Raw genomic sequence first — 23924 nt, 5'->3', positions numbered from 1 at the left:
ATGAAGTTTTTTTAAAAAAAAAAAGTTGTTCTCACATCTTTCAGAATGGGAAGTCTGGGAAAGGCAGTCATCCACAAACCAGACAGCAGTGATGTGTGCTGTATTAATGGATTACAGACACAATGTGTGTTACTATACTGCAGCCATGAAACATTGCAAGCTCTGTAGAGAAGTATTATGGGGTTACACAAATAGGCTACAGTCTTGCAAATATTCACACACATACATCACACTTCTACATTTGTACCAATGCAGCAGCTTCTGAAAGCAAGTGTTGGCAGGGCTTTCTGCACCACCATTGTGCATAGTTTCTGGGCACTTAAGTGCTGATCCCCAAGAATGCTTTCCCACTGCATCAGCACTAGTCCAGCTCCCAGGGCACATCTTTCTTCAAATATGGCACTGGTTGGGCTGAGTTAGGGGAGTAGTTTGAGAAGGCTTATGGCAAATCTCTTGCATGTAAAAAGCGTTCCTATAGCACCTCAGAATGATGAAAGTGCCTTATCTCAGAAATCTTTACAACTTAGGTAGTATTATTATCCCCATGTTGCAGATGGGGAAGGAAATGAAACTGGCCATTAGAGTTACCAGGTGAGTTAGCTGAGGTGAAATTTGAAGCAGAATCTTCCTAGCTGATAGAACTTAAGTATAAGCAATCTGCACAATACAGTTAACTGTGTGACACATGATAGACCCATCTTACACTTGTGAGATTAAACCTATTTAATTGGTGTAGTGAGAAGTACACTCAAGTCACAGTCAACTTATGGTAAACCCCACAGGGTTTTCAAGGCAACATTCAGAGGTGGTTTGCCATTGCCTGTTGCAGCAACCCTGAACTTCCTTTAATTGGTAGACTAACTTAAGTGTTTTAAACTTAGAAGTGTAAGCAAACTTCCTTGAGTTCAAATATTGCCAAAGAACTCTATTTATTTTGAAATCTTACTTGAGCGTAATATCTTTGTAAGGGAGCTGTGTACTGCCTTTCCCACCCCCCCACCCCACTTTTCTTTTCCTTCTACCCACCCTCCTCAGCCACGCAATGTGGCGGCGGTGGCAGCTGTGTTAAGTTGGCTGTGGCAGCCAGCCAGCAAAGAACCTCCCTTTACATGCAGTGGCCTCTTTAGCTTTCTTTACGTATGACTGTGCGTGAAAGCAGTAGGGGCCACTGCATATATTGAGATCCATGTACATCTTTCATATCAACAACTAGACTTTTTCCTTGTATTGAAATGGCAGGCTGCACGGAGATAGGGAAGCCTATATGGCTTGGGACCTGTCTACCTGAAGGACCGTCTTTCCCCGCACGTTCCCCAGAGAGTACTGAGGTCGGGAACACAAAATCTCCTTACTATCCCTGGGCCGAAGGAAGCCCGTTTGAAATCCACCAGAGAAAGGGCTTTCTCTGTTATGGCCCCTACATGGTGGAATCAGCTGCCGGAAGAGGTGAGGGCCCTGCGGGACCTTGTACAGTTCCGCAGGGCCTGTAAGACGACCCTCTTCCGGCTAGCCTATACCTAGCTTGAGAATTTTAATGTAACTTGCCGGATTTCTTTCTTTTATATACAGTTGAAATATTTATTAATATTTATTAATATTTATTGATAACCATGGTTTTATCTGTTTTTATCTGTTTTAAATGCTGATCCCTTTATATGTTTAAATACTGTAATTTTGTTGGATCTATCACTGGAAGCCGCCCTCAGCCACTTGTGGGAAGGGCGGGATATAAATCCCAAATAAATAAAAAATAAATAAATAAATAAATAAATAAATACATAAACCTAATAGACTCCTATGCCATATGTATACACACCTATATGAATAAGTGGAACAGGACTCTGGTAATGCTCTGGTGGTGGGCAGGACTGGGCCCTTTACCAGGCAGGACTGGGCCCTTAATCTGTAGAAAACCCATGGCAAAAATTCATTGCCTTGTTAAAAAAAAGACTTACTGAAAATTTAAAATCTCAGATTGATTCATATGGTAACCTCTGTACATTATTATATGGATCACCTGTGTTTTTCACAGTTGTAAATACAGTACTATGTATCTTATTTTGTTCACGTTTTGTAGGCCTTAGAATGTGACTTAAGTTTAGCAAATATATATTATTACTGGTTTGTAGGTTCCTGAATATTTCATGGCTGTTTTATGTCAGCTTTCCAAAACAATCCCTTTGCTTAAGTTTAGAAAAAAGAATCAGAAAAAACTAGGAAAGTTTTCTGACAGAATTTTTGTTAAATTTTAGGACTTCTAAATATGTCCAGTAGATGGCCAATGAAAAAGCAGAGACCAGATACAATAAGTTTACCATTCTACCATCAATGAAGGTTCTACAAAGTTTGGCAGTCCTACTCATTATTAAAGAATGTAAAGACACAGAGCAAGACTACTTGTTCCTTCTATGACAGGAGCTCACAATTTCCTTTAACAGTGAAAACTAACTGTGAGAAGGGGAAGAGAGGGTTGACTTCAGATTGGGGCACAGGGGGAAATAAAATTCTCTGAACTCACACACACACACACACACAAACACATTTGAAAAGAGTAAGAGTTCAGTAGCACCTTGAAGACTAACAAAATTTGTGGTAGGGTATGAGCTTTGTGAATTAGGGTAATTTCTGGTAGGGTATGAGTTTATTTAATTTATATGCAGAGTACATCATGCGGAATGCTGGCACAAACTGGAATTAAGATTGTTGGGAAAAACATCAACAATCTCAGATATGCAGATGACACAACTCTAATGGCAGAAAGTGAGGAGGACCTAAAGAACTTCTTGTTGAGGGTGAAAGAGGAGAGCACAAAACTAGGTAGGCTTCCCAACCCCCCAACCCCCGCTTTGCCGGGAGACTTCTGGGTTCGCAGCTTCATCCCCCGGTCTCCAGAAATCGGGAAGCGGGGGTGGGTGGGGGGGGGGGGGAGAACATACCTGTAGGGTTCATGTTGGTGTAGAGCTCCTGAGCAGTTTGTAAAATGTCTGCCCCTTTAAGTCTGGGCAGGAAGGAGGAAACAGGAAGGGCTTCGGAGAACGGCCCCTCCCTTTCTTTGCTTTCGTTTTCACAGCAAGAGTTCTCCAGAAGAAGATCTGTTAAGTATTTGTGTGTGTGAGAGAGGGAGGGGGGATTCCCTGGTATGGAGGCCCTCCCCCCCTTTAGAAAGCGTGTGGGGGGGAGGGAAATGTCTACTAGGCACTCTATTATTCCCTATGGAGAACAATTCCCATAGGGAATAATAGGGAATTGATCCATGGGTATTGGGGGCTCTGGGGGGGCTATTTTTTGAGGTAGAGGCACCAAATTTTTAGTATAGCATCTAGTGCCTCTCCCCAAAATACCCCCCAAGTTTCAAAACGATTGGACCAGAGGGTCCAATTCTATGAGCCCCAAAAGATGGTGTCCCTATCCTTAATTATTTCCTATGGAAGAAAGGCATTTAAAAAGGTGAGCTGTCCCTTTAAATGTGATGGCCAGAACTCCCTTGGAGTTCAATTATGCTTGTCACATCCTTGTTCCTGGCTCCACCTTCAATGTCTCCTGGCTCCACCCCCTAAGTCTCCTGGCTCTGCCCCCAAAGTCCCCAGATTTTTCTTTAATTGGACTTGGCAACCCTAAAACTAGGCTTGAAACTCAACATCAAAAAAACTAAGATCATGGCATCCGGCCCCTCACACCTTGAAGGGGAAGACATGTAAGTAGTGATAGACTTCATATTTCTGGGATCCAAGATCACTGCAGATGGTGAATGTAGCCATGAAATTAAAAGACATTTGCTCCTTGGGAGGACAGCTATGGCAAACCTGAGCAGTATAATAAAAAGTAGAGACATCACCCTGCCATCAAAAGTCCATATAGTCAAAGCGATGGTATTCCCAGTAGTAATGTATGACTGTGAGAGCTGGACCATAAGGAAGGCCGAACGCAGAAGAATAGATTCTTTCGAGCTGTGGTGCTGGAGAAGAATCTTGAGAGTCCCTTGGACTGCAAGAAGATCAAATCAGTCAGTCCTAAGGGAAATCAACCCTGACTGTTCCCTGGAAGGTCAGATGCTGAAGCTGAAGCTCAAATATTTTGGCCACCAAATGAGAAGGGAGCACTCTCTGGAGAAGATCCTGATGCTAGGAAAGACAGAAGGCAAAAGTGGAAAGCGACAGCAAAAGATGAGATGGCTGGACAGCGTTACTGATGTAACTAACACAAATTTGAGCAGGCTTCAGCGGATGGTGGAAGACAGGAGTGTCTGGCGTGACTTTGTCCTTGAGGTCGCAAAGAGTCAACTCGACTGTGTGACTGAACAACAACAAAAATGAGCTTTTGTGAGTTAGTGACTCATGAAAAGCTCATACTCATGAAAAGCTCTTGCCCATTAGTGACTCACAAACTCATACCCTACCACAAACTTTGTTAGTCTTTAAGGTGCTTCTGGATGCTTACTCTTTTCTACAACTACAGACACACTAACACAATGACCCAGCTTGATCTACACACAAACACAATTATACAGCATGGTGCCTTCTGGGACCATTAGTAGTAGTTGTGGCTGAAGTGTGGGATTGTACTATACCTATATTTTCTGGAATTAACAATTCAAGGCAGGGGGAGGTGTCCTTCCAGGGAAATGTTAGGGAAATGAGATAACCCAAATTTGGGGGACCTCGGGACTGTTAATTTAAAGAAAATATTGGGAGAAGTATTCATGAATCTTCCACATAACATGTAATTGGGCCCACAGATTTCACAGTCATATATATCTTTGCAGAGTCTGTGACTGCAGTTGGATTTTTCTCCTCCTATAATCACAGAGAGGGCTATAGGTTCCCCTAGTCTATACAGTTCAGGTTACATTATCTCAATATGGTTGTGCAGCCACAAACAAAACCAGATGGAAGAATTTGACAGCATATGGTATTGGTAATGGCTTTTAGAACTGAATTTATTTTTTCCTTATATTTTGAATTGTATTAGCATTTTGTTTCCAAAGATGAGTTATGAATATAAGTAAGTTCCAACATTTAATTTTAATATGAATCCCATATAAATAATTTGTCATAATCAATCTGTTATGTATTATCTGTTCATGGAGTCATTTGATGAATATCTTATACCCGAGAGCCCAATCAGAAATAATGATGTCACTTAAGATATATGAGAATAAAATAACAAACTGTAAAATCAGTAATTTATATGTGGTTTGTTGACTTTGGCATAAGGCTGCCAATCCCAATAGGGGGAAAGGGATCCCCTGGTTTGGATGCCCTCCTCCTACTTCAGTGTTATCGGAAAGCAGGGAGAGGGGGGATGTCTTCTGGGCACTCCATTATTCTCTATAGAGATCTATCTATCTATCTATCTATCTATCTATCTATCTATCTATCTATCTATCTATCTATCTATCTATCTATCTATCTATCTATCTATCTATCTATCTACTATCATCTGTCTATTTATCTATCATCCTCTGTCTGTCTGTCTATCAGCTATAAAAGCAAGTGTCCTGATTGACTCACCAATGGCCAGCCCAAACCCCTGGTTGCAGAAACCCAAAATTTGGGGAGTGCTTTCCTTCTGTGATGTAAGCACCCATTAAGAAGGGGTTTTTAGAAATTCTACCCCTAAAGGGATGAAAAGAGGTAAAATTTCTTTTTGCATAGCAGTGAAGATGTGTTTTGTGGCTGGCAGGCTGCTGCCTGCTTGCACACCCTCTCTTTGATTGCTCAGCTGTGGAGCTGTGTGTTCTGAAGTAAAAATTAGTTAACAGAGACTGTAGACAGTTGAACAGGTGTCCTGACTGACTCATCAACACCCAGCCCAAACCCCTGGACCTACGCAATAACATTGCTACTGCTGCTGCGAAGGAAATATGGATGCCAATTCCAGTTTGGGAAATTCCTGGAGATTTGAGGGGTGTAGCATGGAGATGGTGGGGTTTGCAGAGGGGTGGGACCTTAGACAGATACAGTGCCATAATCTCCAACCTCCAAACCAGCCACTTCCTCCTGGGGAACCATTGTTGCCACTCCAGGTAAGGGCTGGAGATCACTCAGAATTACAACTGCTCTCCAGATGACAGAGATCAGCTTCCCTGGAGAAAATAGCTGCTTTGCAGGCTGGTCTCCTTGTCATTATACCCTGCTGAGGCTGCTTCCCTCCTGCTTTGGTCCACACTGTGATTTCAGACTACTCAGACTTTCAGCCTAACATACTTCACAGGGATGTTGTGCAGACCAAAAGGGGAAGTCAGCTCTAAAGGCATTTTTCATAACAGTCAGTATGGTGATTGAGTTTATAAATCTTCCAAAAACAAAATGCCCTTCCTACCTAAAACAAACACAAAATTTTAAAGGTAGTTAAATGCCATAGCAAATCATGGGTTTCAGGCTAGTAGAGTGTAATGGAGAATCAATCCATGGGGATCTGGGGCTCTGAGAAGGTTGTTTTTTGAGGGAGACACACCAAATTTACAGCATCACATCTGGTGCCACTCCTCAAAAAAACATCCCAAGTTTCAAAAAGAGGGTCCAATTCTATTAGCCCCAAAAGAAGGTACCCCATCCTCCATTGTTTCCAACAGAGAGTAGGCATTTTAAAAGGAGTTTGGTTCCCTTAAATGTGATGGCCAGAACTCCCTTTGGAGCTCAATCATGCTTGTCACAACCTTGGTTCTGGCTCCACCCCCAAAGTCCTCAGATGTTTCCTGAATTGGACCTGGCAGCCCTACTTTGGCATTCCCTAATAATCAATGTTTCTTTTAAAAACAGACATGTCTTTTAGAGGGCAGAGTAAGAGAGGGGTTTTATCAGTGGCAGGATGACCTACCTTTGCAGACACATAGTGGGAATTAAAATGGCTTCTTGTCTCCCCCAAAACCATTGTGAGTGAGGTCTGTGCAAGTGCCTTCCCCATATTATCAAGGAAGCTCCCAGGAAGCAGTATTACATTTATGCATTAGTCCTGGACCTGCCAGAAGAAGAAACTGACTGAAGTTTCCCTTCAGCCAAGACAAAAGGTCTTGTGGATCTCCTTATGTGCTTAGTGTTTTTGCTCAGCCACTGAGGACATACTCTGTAACGATCTATAATCAGTTGTTTCCCTGGAGCAGTCATACAAGAGGACCCTGCAGAGGCTTTCATCATGTTCTCAGCACTTTGGGGGTATGCAGCAGCCTATACATGTTTCATCTGCTGGATGCTTCCTAGGAGCTACCAAGTATGAAGATTCTAGGACAGTCATGGATGTCAGTGCTTCTGTTAGCATAATTGTTGCTACCACCTGCCAGTACAGGGAGTTATAAGTATAGGGCAGGGTGAGGAGAAAGGCAGGGTGTGGAGAGAAGGAGACAAAGGAAGGGATTGAGGTCTGAGAAAGAGAATGTGTGTAGCATGATGTATGAGGGTCAGGGAGATGTAGGAGTTCATGTATTGTAGGAGTTCATGTGAGAGAATATGTATGCATGAAAGAGATGGATGTGTTGAGGGGAACAGAGAGGGAGAGGTGCTTAACTTGTAGTTAGTTGTTTACTGTGACTACTGCTTATTGAGTATTGAGACAGTTTGTATTGAACCACAGTACCAGTTTGTATTGAACCACAGTACCATTCATACAAACCCAGAATGTTTTAATTTCACTTTGTTTTCAGTTTTGTAAAATGTCAACCATTATTTATGTATATTTAAGCAAACATGGAAGTATTTCAGAGATTTATTGCAAAGTTTTACTTGTCACAATTTACATAAACACAGGTTTGCCAATATGATGGCATAAAACTATCATGCTGTTTTCCTTCCATGTAAGCAATGTTCATTTCAGAGATAGTCAACTGCAGACAACTCTTTACTCCTTCCAGAAGAATTAAAAACCCAGATAGGGTATTGTCAAGTTCTATGCCTTTTCATAGTGGCGGACAGCAACAATATCGCCAAAGGTGAGGGTCTGCAAGTTCAAGAAGAAATTGAATAATTAGGATAATTTTGAGCAATTGGACATGACACAAAGCTCTTTACAGATTCTACAATGCTTCAGTAAGACACTGCTGTGGACTTTAGCTTCTGTTGCACAATCTGGCATGGGCTACAGAATTTATGCAGTATCATGTCAAGTAGCTAAAGTTTGTCAACACTGCAACTGCTATTAGCAGAGCCTGCCTACTATCTACCATTTTTAGCATTCACTGTACATAACTTTGGAATTTTCATATCCAGGTATGACGAGCCCTGAAGCAAGAATAAAGGTGAAGACAGATAGAACTAATTGTTGTTATATCAGTTCTTCAGTTTAGAGCGATCCTGGCTTTGTAGTTTGCCTTATTATATAACAGCAGACTAGTCCTGCAATCAGTCTTGCCCTTTTCTTGTGATTTGTAAATATTTTAGAATATATATAGAATGATGTACATATAAATTTACTGTCACCTTATGAAATATAAGGTTGTTTTTTTAATTGCTCTGGGGATTGGGGGAAATCTGTTGTGGATATCACAAGTGTTTGCCAATAGGCACTCACTACAGCCAGCTTTTCCTCAGTTTAAACTGAACCACCTCACAGTATTTCCCATAGTGTGCTGGGGGCAGAAAAAAAGTATATTCATACTGAATGTATTGAGGTTGTTTTTAACATTGATTTTTACCTTAATGAGAATAAACTTAATTTGCATAAGTTCCTAATTTGCATAATATACTCATTAAGAAATTTTTATAGCTTTTTGGTTATATAATTTTGAAATTTTAGTTCATTATGGATGGGGCACAAAAATTATTTGCAAACATATTCTCATTTACTACTACTGTAGATTACCCATAGCTATCATATATTCATTGTTGGCTGTAACACATTAACACAATTGCATACCTTAAGGCAACTGGAAATTGGCCTGATCATGTACTAAAATGATTGGAAAATGATGTGGATAGGAAAAGCTACCACCTTTTGGTCATTTTTAATAGTAGATATTATGGCTTGGATCCAAAAGAGATTTCTGCAGGTGAAGGGATTTCCATCTGCAGAACAGAACCTCCCTGCCTCTATTCTCCTGCTTCCCAAATGTTGCCCCTGTGGGAAATGGGATGCCTAGAAACAACATGGGTTGGGAGGGGGGGTGTTGTTAGTGAAAATTGCCTTTTGTGTTTGTAGAAATCTCTCTGTTGGATCCAGGCCAATCCACCTGTATTAAAATAAGACACTGAAGTATGTGGAAGCTTTGCTCGTTGTACATTGCATAGTTATTTCATCAGCATAGGGCATAATCAATCAATTGTTAGTATAGTGAAAGACATAGAATTCCTTGAACCAACTGAAGTTTAGATTTTGAAAGAAAATGAGAGACATGTAAGTTTCAAGGGAAACCCAAGGGCAGGAGGGACATATGGAATAAGAGAAAGATACTTTATAGATTTTTCAGGGATATATTATGAAATCTCATTTGTTCATTCATCTTAAGTCTGAAGAATAAAGGATAAGATTGCTGCAAGAGAACCAAGTTAAGATGAAAATGTGGTTGCTTTACAGTATTCCCAAGTATGGCGAGCCTGGCAATCAGAGTTTGCACTTTTCCTGGTTTTGCTAATTTTAACAGAGCAGTGGTGCTGTAAAATAGACTCTTCAGATACTTGTCTTTTTTAATATAGGGGAGAAAATTCTAAAATATTTGTGACAAACCCCATAAATACTTTCTAATGTTATACAGCATGTGTGCATATGACCTCAAAAACAAAACAAAAGCTTTCTGCACATACCATGACCATTTTGCCATCTTTAATTTCTCTAACAAACTTTGTTTCTTTTCCATCCCATTTTTGTACATGAACTAGTTTATCTCCATCCAGGGTCACAACAGACTGTGGGCAGAAAAGCAACAAGTGAACACAAAGACAGTTGCATTTGAAATTTGTTATATAAATATAAACAAATATAAATATAACAAATAAAATCATATATATATATATATAATTATTCTTGTATGGGTAGCCGGATGGAATAAAGTATGTATTGTATTATTAATTCCATTGTCATAGTTGCCGTAGGGTGTTTGAATTCCAGCATCCTGCCATAAACACACTTATTAATAGATTCCATGCTCAGCAATAAACTTTCACACTAGAATTTTGTTAGCTACATAAGGGAGAAGAAGGGGTTCCATAGGGCATGATGAATCATTTGTTAAGGTCTAGTGAAAGACACAGAATTCCTTGAACTGATTAAGGTTTATATTTTGAAAGTAAATGAGCAACACAATATAAGCTTTAAGGGAAACCTGGACCTGAGCCAAGGAATTTCTGGAAGGGACCTAGGACATACTAGTGTACTGAGGATTTTGGAACTATTATGGAAATATAGTGGGCATAGAGGAGTCCAGGTTTTTCCCAGCTGTTGCTGTTTCCACCTCCACCTGGAAGCCTCTGGCACTCTGAAAGTGCAATCCTAAACAGAATTACACTCGTCTAAATCCATTGACTTCAAGGGTCTCAGAAGACTGTAACTCTGCTTACCAAGACAGCTCAAGATACCCAGAGCTTGTAAGCTAAGCTGTATCAGTACTGGTTAATACTTGGATGGGAGACCACTAAGAAACTCCAGGGCCATTCCACAAAGGCAGATAATTGCAAACCAACTGTTAGTCTCTTGCCTTGAAAACTTTATGGAGTCACCATAAATTGGTTGTGACTGGTTGGCACATTACACACACACTCATACACTCATATAACACTGCTTATAATGGCACTCTAAGGGAGTGATCTTAAGCAAATCTAAGAAGTAAGTTCCATATTAGTTAATGGGGTTTATGCCCAAGATTACAAAATTGTTCCTTGAGCATACTGAATAATCTGAAATCAGCCCTTTTCTTCCTTTTCCCCTCTATTTACTTAAGTCCCTCTTCAGTGACAGAAGACAAAATTTTCTCTCACTCAATCACAAACCTGTTATCTTTTCAGTGATACTGCTGCCACATAGGCTGTCACTTACTTACTTTGCAGTTCCTATCATCTGCTGTAGTTTCATCAAATTCTTCACCAAGTTTGAAGCTGATTTCTGTATTCTTGAATGTGCTCTGGGTTCTAATCACCACTTTGTTTTCCTCCTGACTGATGATGACAGTTGGTTTGGTAACATTCCCCACTTGGCGAGTAGCAAAGCCAACTCCTAGTTTTTTAAACAAATAATTATTGCAACTGGCTGATATAATTAATTAATTAAGAATATTTCTATGCTGCTTCTCCAGAGTCCTGCTTGAAGTAGCAAAGACCAGACAGACAGACAGACAGACAGACAGATAGATGATTGATAGATAGATAGATAGATAGATAGATAGATAGATAGATAGATAGATAGATAGATAGATAGATAGTCTTTTGGCTATAAAAGGTAAAGAAAGGTGTTCCTACGCCTATTCAAACAATGGTATTTCATTTAAGAAGAAAGATGGCACTTACGGTAATTTTATTTTATTTACATCCCACCTTTTTATGCACATGCTTAAGGCAACTAAGACAGCAATCCTAAACAGGACTACTCTGAATTCTATTACCATTTATTCAATGTGGCTTACTCCCAGAAAACTGTTGTTAGAATTGCACTGTAAAAGAATCAGCATTCAAAAGAAAAATTATCATAGTAAATGTAACAATGTTACATATGCTCCCTCTCATGGGAGAAAATCTACCTGAACCCAATGGGGCTTGCCTCCACTTGACTATAAAAAGAATCAGGTTATGTCCAATGTTATTCTTTTGCTCAGTCATCTACATGTATACTTTTCTGACCACATGAGATTCCCCTCCTCCTTACTTAAGTAACTCACCCAATTGCAAGTAATGAAGGTACAGAGGCACTGGAGATGCATGCTATTACTTTGTCTTCTGGGGAGTCAGCTACGCTTTTGCTAGTAGTCGACAATTTTGTGTTATTCAGCCCACATTTGTACCTGCCTTTGTTGTTGTGCCGAATATAATTTCTTTCCCATAAACACAAGGGTACAACCATTCCCAGTCACTTACAGAATTGAGGAAAGTGCTATTATTCTCTTTCAGACACCTCCTAAACACACACAGACAGTTCTTTCTATTCTATTATATTGGAAAACTACTTTTATTATATTGGAAAACAACCTGATTTTCAGTTCAGCTGAACTCCAATGCTTGAATTTAAACTGATGGACATTTCAGTCCAATTACTTTCTATGGAAAGTTTCTACAGTGCCTATGAATAAATGAGGTAAGGATCATATTGCCAGACTGTGATTCTTGGAATTATTTTCTGGAAAGAAACTCCGAAATGCTGCAACCTGACCTTAAAATCATTGGCAGGTCAGTCCTAAATGGACTTATCCTGTTCTATTTATCTAAATAGAATCCATGTAAGCACTGATTAAGACCTCAGCCTTAGTTCTATGCTACATTGTTTTAAATTAAACTTGCTTCATAGTAACCACATTTAGGTTCACAACATACATTTGCTCAATTGTAAATGCCTTTATTTAACAGAGTTGTACATCAGCATACACAGATTAAATTACAAAATCTTCTTTGCAACTATATGCACTACTTAACAGATTAAAATGATTTTCTTTTTACTCTCTGTTGCCAATCTGACAACAGTCAGATTAGTCAAACCAACAGAAAATCTCAAACTCTGACCACTGTAACTGCTGAAGAAAAAAACATGATTTTGTGCAGCTCCTTCTACATACCCAGTGCCTTCATGTACTCATCAAAATTCTGGCTTTCAGTCAGCTTCCAGGTAGCACAGAATGCCTCAACCATCTTAGCTGCTGTGAAATAGACAGTGGGAATGAAGCTGGGGAGAGAGAAGTTGCTCCTGGGTTAAAATCCTGCAGCTTCTCACCAGAAAACCTTCTTTAGTGAAAGAAGAGGCAGGCAGTCCAGAAAGAAATTTAAATGGCAAACTCCACCCTAGCCTTTCCATTCCTCCTTTGAAATGAAGGTTGGGGTGTGTGTGAAGATTTTCACTCTGTCTGATGATTGGATCAGGCCACTGGGGTCAACAGAGTGGGTTGGACTAGCTACCCTACTCAGCCTGGGAAATCAGGGGAGGGAGAAGAACAGGCTCTTCTGTGAGTGAGGGGAATGCAAAAATGTGTGAGGGTCTTTTAGGTTCTGTTTGAAAACTTGGCAAGAAACATTGCAGCCTCTAAAGGACAGCTGAACAATGAGACATTCAGATTAGCTTCCGCTGAAACTCTGTGCTGGTGACAATTGCAGAAAGACACTGAAAGTCTTATTATCTGTGTGGGGAAAAATCCAAACTCAAGTATTAACTTCTTATCTCTTAAACAAGAAAGGTATGAAAGAAAAATATAACATTCACAAATCTACCAAAAAAAGTGATATAAATTAATGGGTAGAATTGTATACATTAAATCTAGTTTGTAGAGATGTTTATGGAGATTTATACATTCTGTGTACTCTTATTTGCACTTGTTATGCCATTAAAGGTTTGGAATTCAAATTTGATTTATAATGATTCCTCAGCATCTGCCTCTCTTCCACTCGTGATTCACCAACGGCATTTTTATCATCTGGACCCATGAGAAGAAAGTTTTAAAGAAATTCTGTCAGGACTTCAACAGTTCCCACCCACCAGATGTGTTGGCCATGGCTTTGGAGGCTGTGGCTGGCTGGTTGAAGCAGAGTCAACTGAAACTAAATCCATCAAAGATGGAGGTCCTGTGCCTGAGCTGTGGGGGTTGGTGTTGGGAATGCAACTCCCAATCCTTGAGGGGGAGTTATTAGCACCAACACCAATGGTGAGGAGTTTGAGTGTGATTTTGAATGCCTTGCTTTCAATTAGGGTTGCCAGGTCTGTGTTGGAAAATACCTGGAGACTTTGGGGGTGGATTTTGGAGAGGGCGGGGTTTGGGGAGGGGCCTCAGCATTGCCATGGAGTCCACCCTTCAAAGCAACCATTTTCTCCAGGGGAAATGACCTCTACCAGCTGGAGATTGGTTGTAAAAGCAGATCTCCAGGCCCCACCTGGAGGCTGGCAGACCTACTTTCAATGGAGGCCCAAATTACAAAGGTTGGTAGATCTGCATTTTATCATCTTTGTCAGGTCAGGCATCTGACTCCCTAAGCAGGCTTGTAAGCTTTTAAAATTTTATTTATTTATTTTAGAAAAATTGTGAGGGTACAGAAAAGAAAAGAAGAAAAGGAAAAAATATGGGTTATACAACAAAATTACATTTGCCAAAGACAGTTATGTCGTGCATAATGTATAGGAGACAGAATAATTTCCCTTTCATTCCCTTCATTGTAATTTTAAAGGTATATCTATAAAATCCAGTAATTCTTATTTCTTTTGGGTTATAATTGTTTTGTTTCAAACTTCATAACTAATCTATTTTGATTACACTAGTTTTGTCATTACTTTGTATTCAACATAACATATTTTTGCCACTTCTACATATTCATTACCTTTAACAGATGTAATGTAGTGTGGTGTAAAAGAAAGTCTATTATATAGAGAACCCATTTACCGTATATTCAGGATATTACATTTGGAACAGAGTTTAATTCTGCTTCTATTTCACTGCCATACATTTGTATATAATATTTTTTTCACTTTAAGTTTATCTCCTGCTAGCATAACACATATAATACACACTTCAGCAAATTTATTTTTCCATTCTTCTAAATGTGGACAGATGTCTAGTTTCCATATTGCTTTGTAAATAGTTCTAGCTGCTGCCACCATGTATTTGAATAGTAGCTCTTCTAACATTTTTGGTAATTTGTTAGGCAGAACACCTAACAGCATGCTCTTGGCTTCCGCTGGGAATTTTAATATATTTTTCATTTTTCAAAATGCATTTCTTTCCAATATTTTTTTTGGTTTTTTACAAGTCTGCCACTTATGAAAGGTTTTATCTATTTCTTGATATTTCCAGCATTTTTCTTTGTAATTTTTGTGTGCTTTCTCAATGTCCTTTGGAGTTATATATTATCTGAGAGACATTTTGTGCCAGTTTTCTCTTAGTGTCAGGTTGACTGTAAATTTGATATCTTTTCCCCATCGTCATTTCCATTGTTGCATAGATACCCGTTCTTTAAGGTGTTGTGTCCACTTAATCATACATATTTTTACTTGTTCATCTTCCATTTCTATCTGGAGTAAAATCTATATATCCACTGTAGTAAATACTCTTTTTGTTTTATAATCAGCTGCTCAAATTTAGTTGCATCTCTTAGAATGCCACCTTCAATACTAATGATCTCCTTTAGTCTTGAGACTAATTGACGATATATCAGCCTCTGAATGTTTACACCTTCATCTTTAATATCTTGCCAAGACTTGATTTTCCCCTGAGTATTTATCATTGTTCCATATGTTAAAAAAATCATTTTTATTTCTTGTGTTCTTGTCATAATGAGCTTCTATTGGGGACATAAGCAAAGAGTTTGAGGGGCTCAATAAATTCTGGCATGTAAACCATATTTTCATCACTGATTATGTGACTTCTTTCTTGTGTTATAATCCTTTTAGTAATTACGTAGGCCTTCATCAAGATCTGCTGATTCTAATTTTACTATTTTTTGTCTTGGGCTTGTAATCCAGTTCACTATCCAGAACAAACTTGCTGCTTGGTAATATAATTTTATATTTGGGATTGCTAAACCTCTTCTCTTTTTCTAATCTTGTAATATTTTGAAGCTTATTCTTGGGTCATTGCCATTCCATATAAATTCATTTGTCTTTGCTGCTCTTTCAGTTTTCTGTTTTCTACATATATGGAACAAAAAGTTTTGGTTTTGGCAGCACATTCATTTTGATTACAGAGATTCTTCCCAGCCATGAGATTTTTTTTAGTTTTTTCCATCTTAATAAATCTGCTTTAATTGAATCCCAACTTTTCTAATAGTTATTTTTTTTAAAAAAAATTACAGTTATGCCCAGTCATGTTTATTCTCAAATATTTAATAGTCAGTGGATGTTGAGCACTTTGTGCTCTTTATAGTCTCTTCTTGTTGTTGTGTTAAAAATCTCGGATTCTTGGACTCTCATTTTGAATCTTTGATTCACAGTCTTGGATCCTGATTGTGAAATAACATTGGAACCATTGATGGATGGCCCTGTGGAGCCTTCACCAAGCAAGATATTATCACTTCTACAGAGAACAATTCTCCAGAATGGTCAGATTCCTGGACATTGAGATTACCTGCTCAGTTCCATGATCAAAGGACCCTGTTTTTAGAGTCATGCAGTCAGGGACACCAGGTCTGGTCACATTGTTCTAGAGGTTACTTTGGAACCATGGCTGAAACCAGCTTCCATTCCAGCATCTCAGAACACCCCCCTCCCCCGAGAATATGCATCATATAAATCAGGAGTGTTCATTCTTATTTTCACACCTAACCTCAATTACAGGCCACTGTGTGCAAACTTCTAGATCTCTTTAAAAGGTGTGAAGCACTCCTTCCTGTGTCATCTTTTTATGCCTTTTTGAATTAATGTGTAGGGTGAACAAAGCACATCCCTCAGTTCTAATATGCTACTGCGGAGACCTCATCAAGGTAGAAAGTGATCTTATCAGAGAGTAACTGAGAGCTCACTGCAGGGCAGGAAGGAGTGACTGCACAGAAAACGACTCAATGAACAACACTTACAAGTTAGTGCAACCATATTTTCATTGTCATGGGCACTGTGCAGTCCCACACGTGGGAGAATAGTGAGATACCTTCTTGAGGAAGGTGGGTATGATGCTCTCAATGAAACAATGATTGTAACACCTTTTTTCCAATTGCTTTCTTTACAGCTTCAACCTCCCACAAGCTCTAGTCCAGGCTCTTTACTGGCCCACCCAATCTTGGCACAATGTTTCACAGACATCAAACTTGGAGGACCATGTGGCTGTCCTGCACACTGGTTCAAGGGGTGGGCCTGCCTTCACTGCTGCTGAAAAAGCTTGTACTGGTGGAATGTGCATGTACCTGTATTGGACAAGGAACCTTGGACAGCTCATAGCAGAGCCTGATTAGAGGTACAATCCAAGGAGAAATAGATCTAGAGGAGACTTTGTACCCTTTGTATTCAGAACTGTTTGTAAATGGCCCACTACAAATCCTGTTTGCATAACCATCTGGCCTTGTGAAATTCCTTGAACTCAGTGAAATTCCAGAAGTCTTCATAACATCTTGACACTAGCTGTGTTTACTCCTGAAATATTGGAAGGAAATAGCATTTTCATGAAGAGAGAGAAACATAGATTATTACTCTGATCCAGAGAATGTAATCAATAAATATGTGGATTATTTTAACAGATGGGAGTCATTGGGCATAGAAGGGTGTAACTCTGTTTAGAACTGCACTGTGACCAGAGCCCATCTGATCAATGCAACATGTGCCTTGGTAACATCCAGACTAAAGAGCCCCGTGGCACAGAGTGGTAAAGCTGCAGTACTGCAGTCGGAGCCCTCTGCTCACGACCTGAGTTCGATCCCAGCGGAAGCTGGTTCAGGTAGCCGGCTCCAGGTTGACTCAGCCTTCCATCCTTCTGAGGTTGGTAAAATGAGTACCCAGCTTGCTGGGGGAAAGTGTAGATGACTGGGGAAGGCAATGGCAAACCACCCCGTAAAAAGTCTGCCATGAAAATGTGAAAGCAATGTCACCCCAGCGTTGAAAACGACTAGTGCTTGCACAAGGGACTACCTTTACCTTTTTAACATCCAGATTGAATTACTGCAATGCGCATAACATAGGGCTGTCTTTGAAGACAGTTTATTAAACCCCAGTTTGCTTATTGCACAGAACTGGCTCAACCAGATAGGTGACTTCATTGGGTGCTAGATTTTGAGGCATGCCAAAAAGGCTGGATACTTGCTGAGATGCTTCTCCTGCACAGGCTGCTATGCAGTCAAAGGCTCCAGGCCTCCCTCACTCTTTTGTCAGTATTTTTGAGCCTTGTGACTACAGCAGTAAGCTGAAGGAGAAGGAGAAGGAGGAGGAAGAGAAGAAAGAGGAGGAGAAGGAGGAGGCAGAGAAAGAGGAGGAGGAGGAGGGGCTTGGATTTATACCCTGCCCTTCACTACCCGAAGGAGTCTCTGAGTAGCTTACAATCTTCTTTCCCTTCCTGTTTCCAGAACAGACACCCTGAGAGGTAGATGGGACTGAAAGAGCTCTGACAGAAACTGCTCTTGAGAGAACAGCTTCTGACAGAGTTATGACTGACCTAAGGTCACTCCAGCAGTTGCATGTGGAGGAGTGAGGAATCAAATCCAGTTCTCCCAGCTAAGAGTCCATATACTCAACCACCACACCAAACTGGTTCTCTACAGAGGCCCATGCAATCATTTCCTGTTCCTCTCTTGTAGTTTTCATGAATAGAAGTGCAGGAATACAGAATGGACATGCATCTCTTCCGTCAGACCAACAAGAAGTGGCAGGTCATGGTCAGGCTTGTGTTCATGTGGCACCCACAGCTCTAGTCCAGGCTCTTTACTGGCCAACCCAACCTTCACCAGATCCTGTGCTGCCCTTCCCCGAGGCTCAGTGCTGGGACTGTGGATGGGATTTGTGGTTTGGAGGAACACAGTGCATGGCTGTGCAGAGGGAGCCTTAAGTGAGCTGGGAGCATATTGAAGAGAAGGGGTGAGGTAGAGGCAAGTTGTGAGTAGCTCCAGGCATCTATGCTGGAGGCACATGGCACTGGAGCTGGAATCTGGAGGTACTTGGCATTAAAGCTGCAGCCTGGGTCCCTGTGAGGAAGGCTGGTGGTAAAAGGGACCCAAGGTTGCCAAGAAGAAACCTGGGCAATACAGGCAGAATGTCAGGCAGAGAATCTGGCTGCATGGCGGCTCCTGCTGCTCCCTTCCCTCTCCTGCCACTGAGTAAGTTCCTGCTTGCCTGCCTCCCTTTGGGGGATTTTTTTTTCTTGCCCTGCACAGCTTTTAATACCACATCAATAGCCAGGTTAGTCTGTTGCAGCCAAAAAAAGTCCACTGGCATCTTAAAGACTAACAAATTTATTCTTTGAAAGCCTTTTGTCACTTGGAGCTGCCACCTGAGGAAGGAAGGTCTGACTCACAACAGTTTAATGCTGGAATAATATTTGGAACATTTTTTTTAAGTAATCTTTAGGTATCACCGGACCATAGTTCCTGTAAAGGTAGTCTGGGATGAAGTAAAGAAGCAGGTGATTTAATTTTTTTTTTAAAAAAGAAATGGATATAAAGTGATAGGAAAAGTTTCACTGGGTTACTGTTTGTCAAGAGAGGTTGCCATAATAGGTGTAAGAGCAGGCATAAGAGCAGAGAAATGGCTGGATGGCACATGACCCAGCAACCTTCCTGAAGTTCAGCAGATCTGGTCTAGTAGGTGTCTATTTGGGAGGGTCCCTTCTGTGGGCTGCCTTTATTTACTTGTTGACTACATTTTATCCCATCTTTATTCCAAGGAGCTCAAGACAGCTAGGGACATTTTGGTGTCATTACTTGCCATCCAGTGTTCCCTCTAAGCTGAGTTCATGTGAGCTCACAGTTTTTTAGCCTCTGGCTAATACATTTTTGTCTTAGTTTAGGAAAAAGATCCCAGAGCAAACTAACTTATGCAGTAGCTCACAACATTAATGCCAGTAGCTCATGAAGTAGAATTTTTGTCCATAAGACTCCACAGCTTAGAGGGAGCATTAACATGTGTTAACAGTGCCCTTCTACTATTACATTGGACAAATAGGTTGGTCCCTATGCAAATCTATGAGCACAAATCTGACATCAAATGCAACATTCAGAAACTAGTCAAGGAAACACTGATTTACAAAAAGAAAATTCCAAATAAAGAATGCAATGTGAAAATGCTGACTTAGAACTCATCAAGAAATTAACACTATGTCTTACCCTGGCTTAAACAGAAACTTGGGTTTCCTCAATATAATTTCTAGTAGCTCAACAGAACCTACTTTTTAGAGACTTTAATTGGTTCTTTGTGTGCCTTTACTGATGCTAATTAAGTTCTTTTATGTTTCAGAAGTTCAAATTCCTTCTTTCTTGATTAGTTGCATTTATCCTACTTCATTATACTTTTGTTCATCTATACCCCATGAGAGTGTGGCTGGAACCTCTGACTTCTTTTATCCTCTGTTATGATAGGCTCTGGTGAGCAGCCGTGTTGATCTGAAGCAACAGAAAAAAATTGAGTCCAGTGGCACCTTTTAGACCAACAAAGTTTTATTCAAGGTATAAGCTTTCATGTGCATGCACACTTCTTCAGATACATTGAGCATGCCTGTGGTCTCTGGCTGAAGCCTCCCTTGGGGCCAAGTACAAAATGTTTGGGGTCCCAGACACTCATTAACATCTTGAGCACTCAGATCCAGTTATTGGGAACTAGCCACCACAGACTCCAGGCATTTTGCTTAGCCCATTTCTAAGTAGCCATTCCCCTACTGGATTCACGAGGTAATTACTTCTGTCTGCTGCTGTTCATTCCAGCATCCCCTGCTCTCCATCTCCTCTGCCCTGTGATGCAGCCTACATACCAGCAGTGATCAGGGAAACTGTCAACCCAAAGGAGCTCCCTCCTCCCCTTTGCTAGAGCAGAACAGTGCAGACATTGCAGCCTCAGCCCTCCCAGGTGTGTGGTTAGTAATGGGCAGGAGTGGCCACAGAGCCGCCATCTTCCACAGCGCATTCAAGCAGAGTCCAAACCATGGAACAATCCAAACATTTCATGAATGGGAGTGGCATTCTGAACAAATTCACTCATTCTCTTGTTCTCCTGTGCCTTTGAAAGATGCTCTGACAGGTGGAAGAATTACAGGTACAATGGTCCCTGTCACTAAATGCCCATGCCAGGGACAACTATAGTGTTCAAATGGTTTTCTGTTGAGCAGCCAAGGTACAACAATACAGTTGGCAACCAAATAAGAGAGCAGCTAGATGCACACCAGTCACTGCAGTTGTTGGTCATGTTGTAGACTCAGCTGGTGGTTGGCACTGCTCTGCGAATGGCATCAGTTCTGGTTCTATCCCTGCTGGAGAGCTGTCTGGAAAGAACCAAAGGAGTTGTTGGTGGTGGTGCCAGGGCAATGTGTGAATTGAGGGAGGTGAAGATCCTAAACCCTGCCCCTCCTCTGGAAGGCCCCACCATTTCCCATCCCTGCCTCCTTCACTGGTGCAGCTATTCCACAGCAGGGCTTATCCCCAGAGTAATGTTGGCATATCTCCAATTAAACTGGCATATCTTTGAGATATGCCAACATATCACCACAGAGAATGTGGGTCTTACTGGCTATCTTAAGCTATTTACATACTGTCCTTATAATTGTAAACAGTTGATAGTTATTTTGTCTTCATTTGGTATCTGTTGCTGAGATTATTAAATGAGATGGCGAAGCCAGAAGAAACACTATTAATTGTGCAATTAATACTCCCCCACTCTTCACCAGATCCAGATCCAGTGGGGCAGCCATGCCATCTATAGCAGAAAAACATGAAGGCTTGTGGTACCTTATTAACAGATGTATTGTAGCAGTCAGGTTTCTAGACTTTATTTACCTTTTGAGATTGCAGCCTCACTGTTTGCATTTCCCCATCTATGAACATGTTTGCCTTGACCTGGGTAGTTCAGGCTAGCCCAATCTTGTCAGCTCTTAGCAGCTAAACAGGGTTGGCCCTGGAGAGTATTTGGATGGGAGACCACCAAGGAATAACAGGGTCCTCCCTATGCAGAGGCAGGCAACAGCAAAGCACTTCTGTTGAGCAGCCTGCAGTGGTGATGGAGCCATGCCTCTTGCCTTGAAAACCCTACAAGGTTCCCCTAAATTGGCTGCAATAAAAAAAGGTCTTTATGTCTGTCATCTGATTATATATCTAATTAAGTGGGCTCTAGTCTATGGAAGCCTATGCCACAGTAATCCTGTAAGGTGACACAAGACTCTTGAGTGATTAGAAAGTACTCTGTCCCACAGGGTATTCTGTGCCACATTAAAATTTCTAATAAACTGATAGAATTGGACCTATGGATTATGTGGACAATGAAGCACACTTCTAAAACGAAAAATATAGGGGGGAAATGTTAGAGCCAATTCCTATACAGATCACTGCAAAGGTCAGGAAAAAAATGCATCAGATATTACAAAGGGTCTTTAGGGAGATTTTCCCTTTCTCGTAATAAATTTGAATGACACATGCATATTGTGGCAATTTGAGAGCCAGCATGTTGTATACCCAGCAACTATTACAATTGCTTGGATATTGAAGGTTAAAGTGGGAAAAGATTTAAAGCCTTGAGAATGTTTCCATGATGCAGAACAGAAATTACTTTACAGCCAGAAGCCCTAACCAACAGAATCCCTACTGACCCCAAAAGGTAAAATAATTTCAGTAGTACACACATTCCCCTTTTCCCCAAGCCTATTCCCTCTCTTAAATGTTTGGTTATATCAGAAGAAATTCTTAATGGACTGAGACAAAACTCATTCACAGACAGAAAACTCCCCCACAGTCTTCTCTTTTGCTGGCTCCTGAGAATGTAATCGTTTGCAGAATTATTCCACTTTGAACTTATGGATTTCAGTGAGCATAGACTGGCGTCAGACTGCATAGGATGGCACTAGTAGTTTCTCAGTCCTTCACAGCTACAAGAAAGTTCATCTGTGCTGCACAATTTATTTGTAGGAGGACAATCTTTATCACAGGGCAGGATCTTCATCAGGCCAGGCTACTAGGAACCCAATACCAACAGCTGAAAGGCACAGGTGAAAGTAGAGGACACATACATAGGGGGCAGTCCCCTATACCACCAACTTCACCAAAGGATATTCCCAGTTTCTGACAGTTCATGTTGGCCCCAACAGATGTCTCAATGTTTGATGAAGCTTCTTTTATTGAGCTGAAGAAATGGAATAGTGCATCACAACCATTGGCTTTAATTTACATAGAGTCGCTTTGGGATTTAAACTGTCACCAAAGCAAGCAATTGCTATGAAACATTTATTTATTTATTTAAAACATATTTATGCTGTTATGACAACCTCACTGTCTTAACTTAAACTTCTGAAAATGGCCCACTAGAGGCTTTATAATATTCAAAATTAAAATATTTTATTCAATGTAGAGGGGAAAAGGTCAGGTGAAAGTAGGGATAAAATGTCTGAGGCAAATAACTTAATATTTTCACAAACTGATATAACATAATATTTTCACAAACTACAGTTCATGTTTCCAGAATTTTAAACTTCTCACACAGTCTTAGAATTTTTGAGATGAGATGCTTTGTTTTCAGTGTTTCCTAAACACTCCAATACTTTCTTGAGTTTAACTATCTTTTCAGGTTTCAGAAGGCAGGGTTTCTCTGTCCAGTATCCAAACTCCTTCTCTGAGCATACCAGGAATCACTCCACTCTACAGAGCTATCTCCCTTTCAACTGGGCAGGGAATCTCTTCTGTAACTAGAAGATCTATCCCTTTTCCCTGCCTGAATGGGAATCTTCAGTGATCCACCCACTCCACCTTGCCAGCCTTCCCAGTCCTCTGTCAATATGAAACTGTTTTCAGTCAGAGATGCACTTTGCCCTCAGTCAGAGTTAAACTTTCCACAGTCAGGGCTAAACTCAAACTGAGTTCTCTTCAGCAGTCAGCTCCCAAGTCTTTCTGCATATCTGACACTAACCAATCAATTTCCTTTGAGCAGCCTGTCCCTCAAGGCTCTCTTGCTCTGTAAGACACTAACCCTTTGCAGTCCCATTACATGCTTATAGTCTGCTTATGAGTTTTTAAAGTGCAGCCTGTCACAATTTAGGATGCCCAAGGTGATGAAGAATCAAAACCATTAAAAACAACCTTTTAAATACTTGTGTGTATGAAGTTCCATCCAGTTACAGCTGACTTATGGTGACCCTGTGACATTTTCAAGGCAAGAGACTAACTAAGGTCATTTGCCATTGCCTGCCCTGATTCTCTTGGTGGTCTCCTATCCAA

At 40.6% G+C, this 23924-nt stretch overlaps 1 protein-coding gene across 1 annotated transcript; it reads right to left on the bottom strand.

The window, feature by feature from the left end:
• Window positions 1-7687: 7687 nt before the first annotated feature.
• Window positions 7688-12807, bottom strand: FABP7 (fatty acid binding protein 7). The gene is made up of 4 exons (XM_060238769.1): window positions 12683-12807; window positions 10964-11136; window positions 9732-9833; window positions 7688-7932 (listed from the first exon to the last, which is right to left on the bottom strand). Exons 1-4 carry the CDS (start codon window positions 12753-12755, stop codon window positions 7882-7884), a joined length of 399 nt encoding a protein of 132 aa, XP_060094752.1. The 5' UTR covers window positions 12756-12807; the 3' UTR covers window positions 7688-7881.
• Between the last annotated feature and the right edge of the window lie 11117 nt (window positions 12808-23924).

This window comes from Heteronotia binoei, chromosome 1, assembly GCF_032191835.1.
Source record: "Heteronotia binoei isolate CCM8104 ecotype False Entrance Well chromosome 1, APGP_CSIRO_Hbin_v1, whole genome shotgun sequence".
Taxonomy (NCBI): Eukaryota; Metazoa; Chordata; class Lepidosauria; order Squamata; family Gekkonidae; genus Heteronotia; species Heteronotia binoei.
Note: the sequence above shows the minus strand (reverse complement) of the source record. Positions and strands in the feature narration are given on the sequence as shown.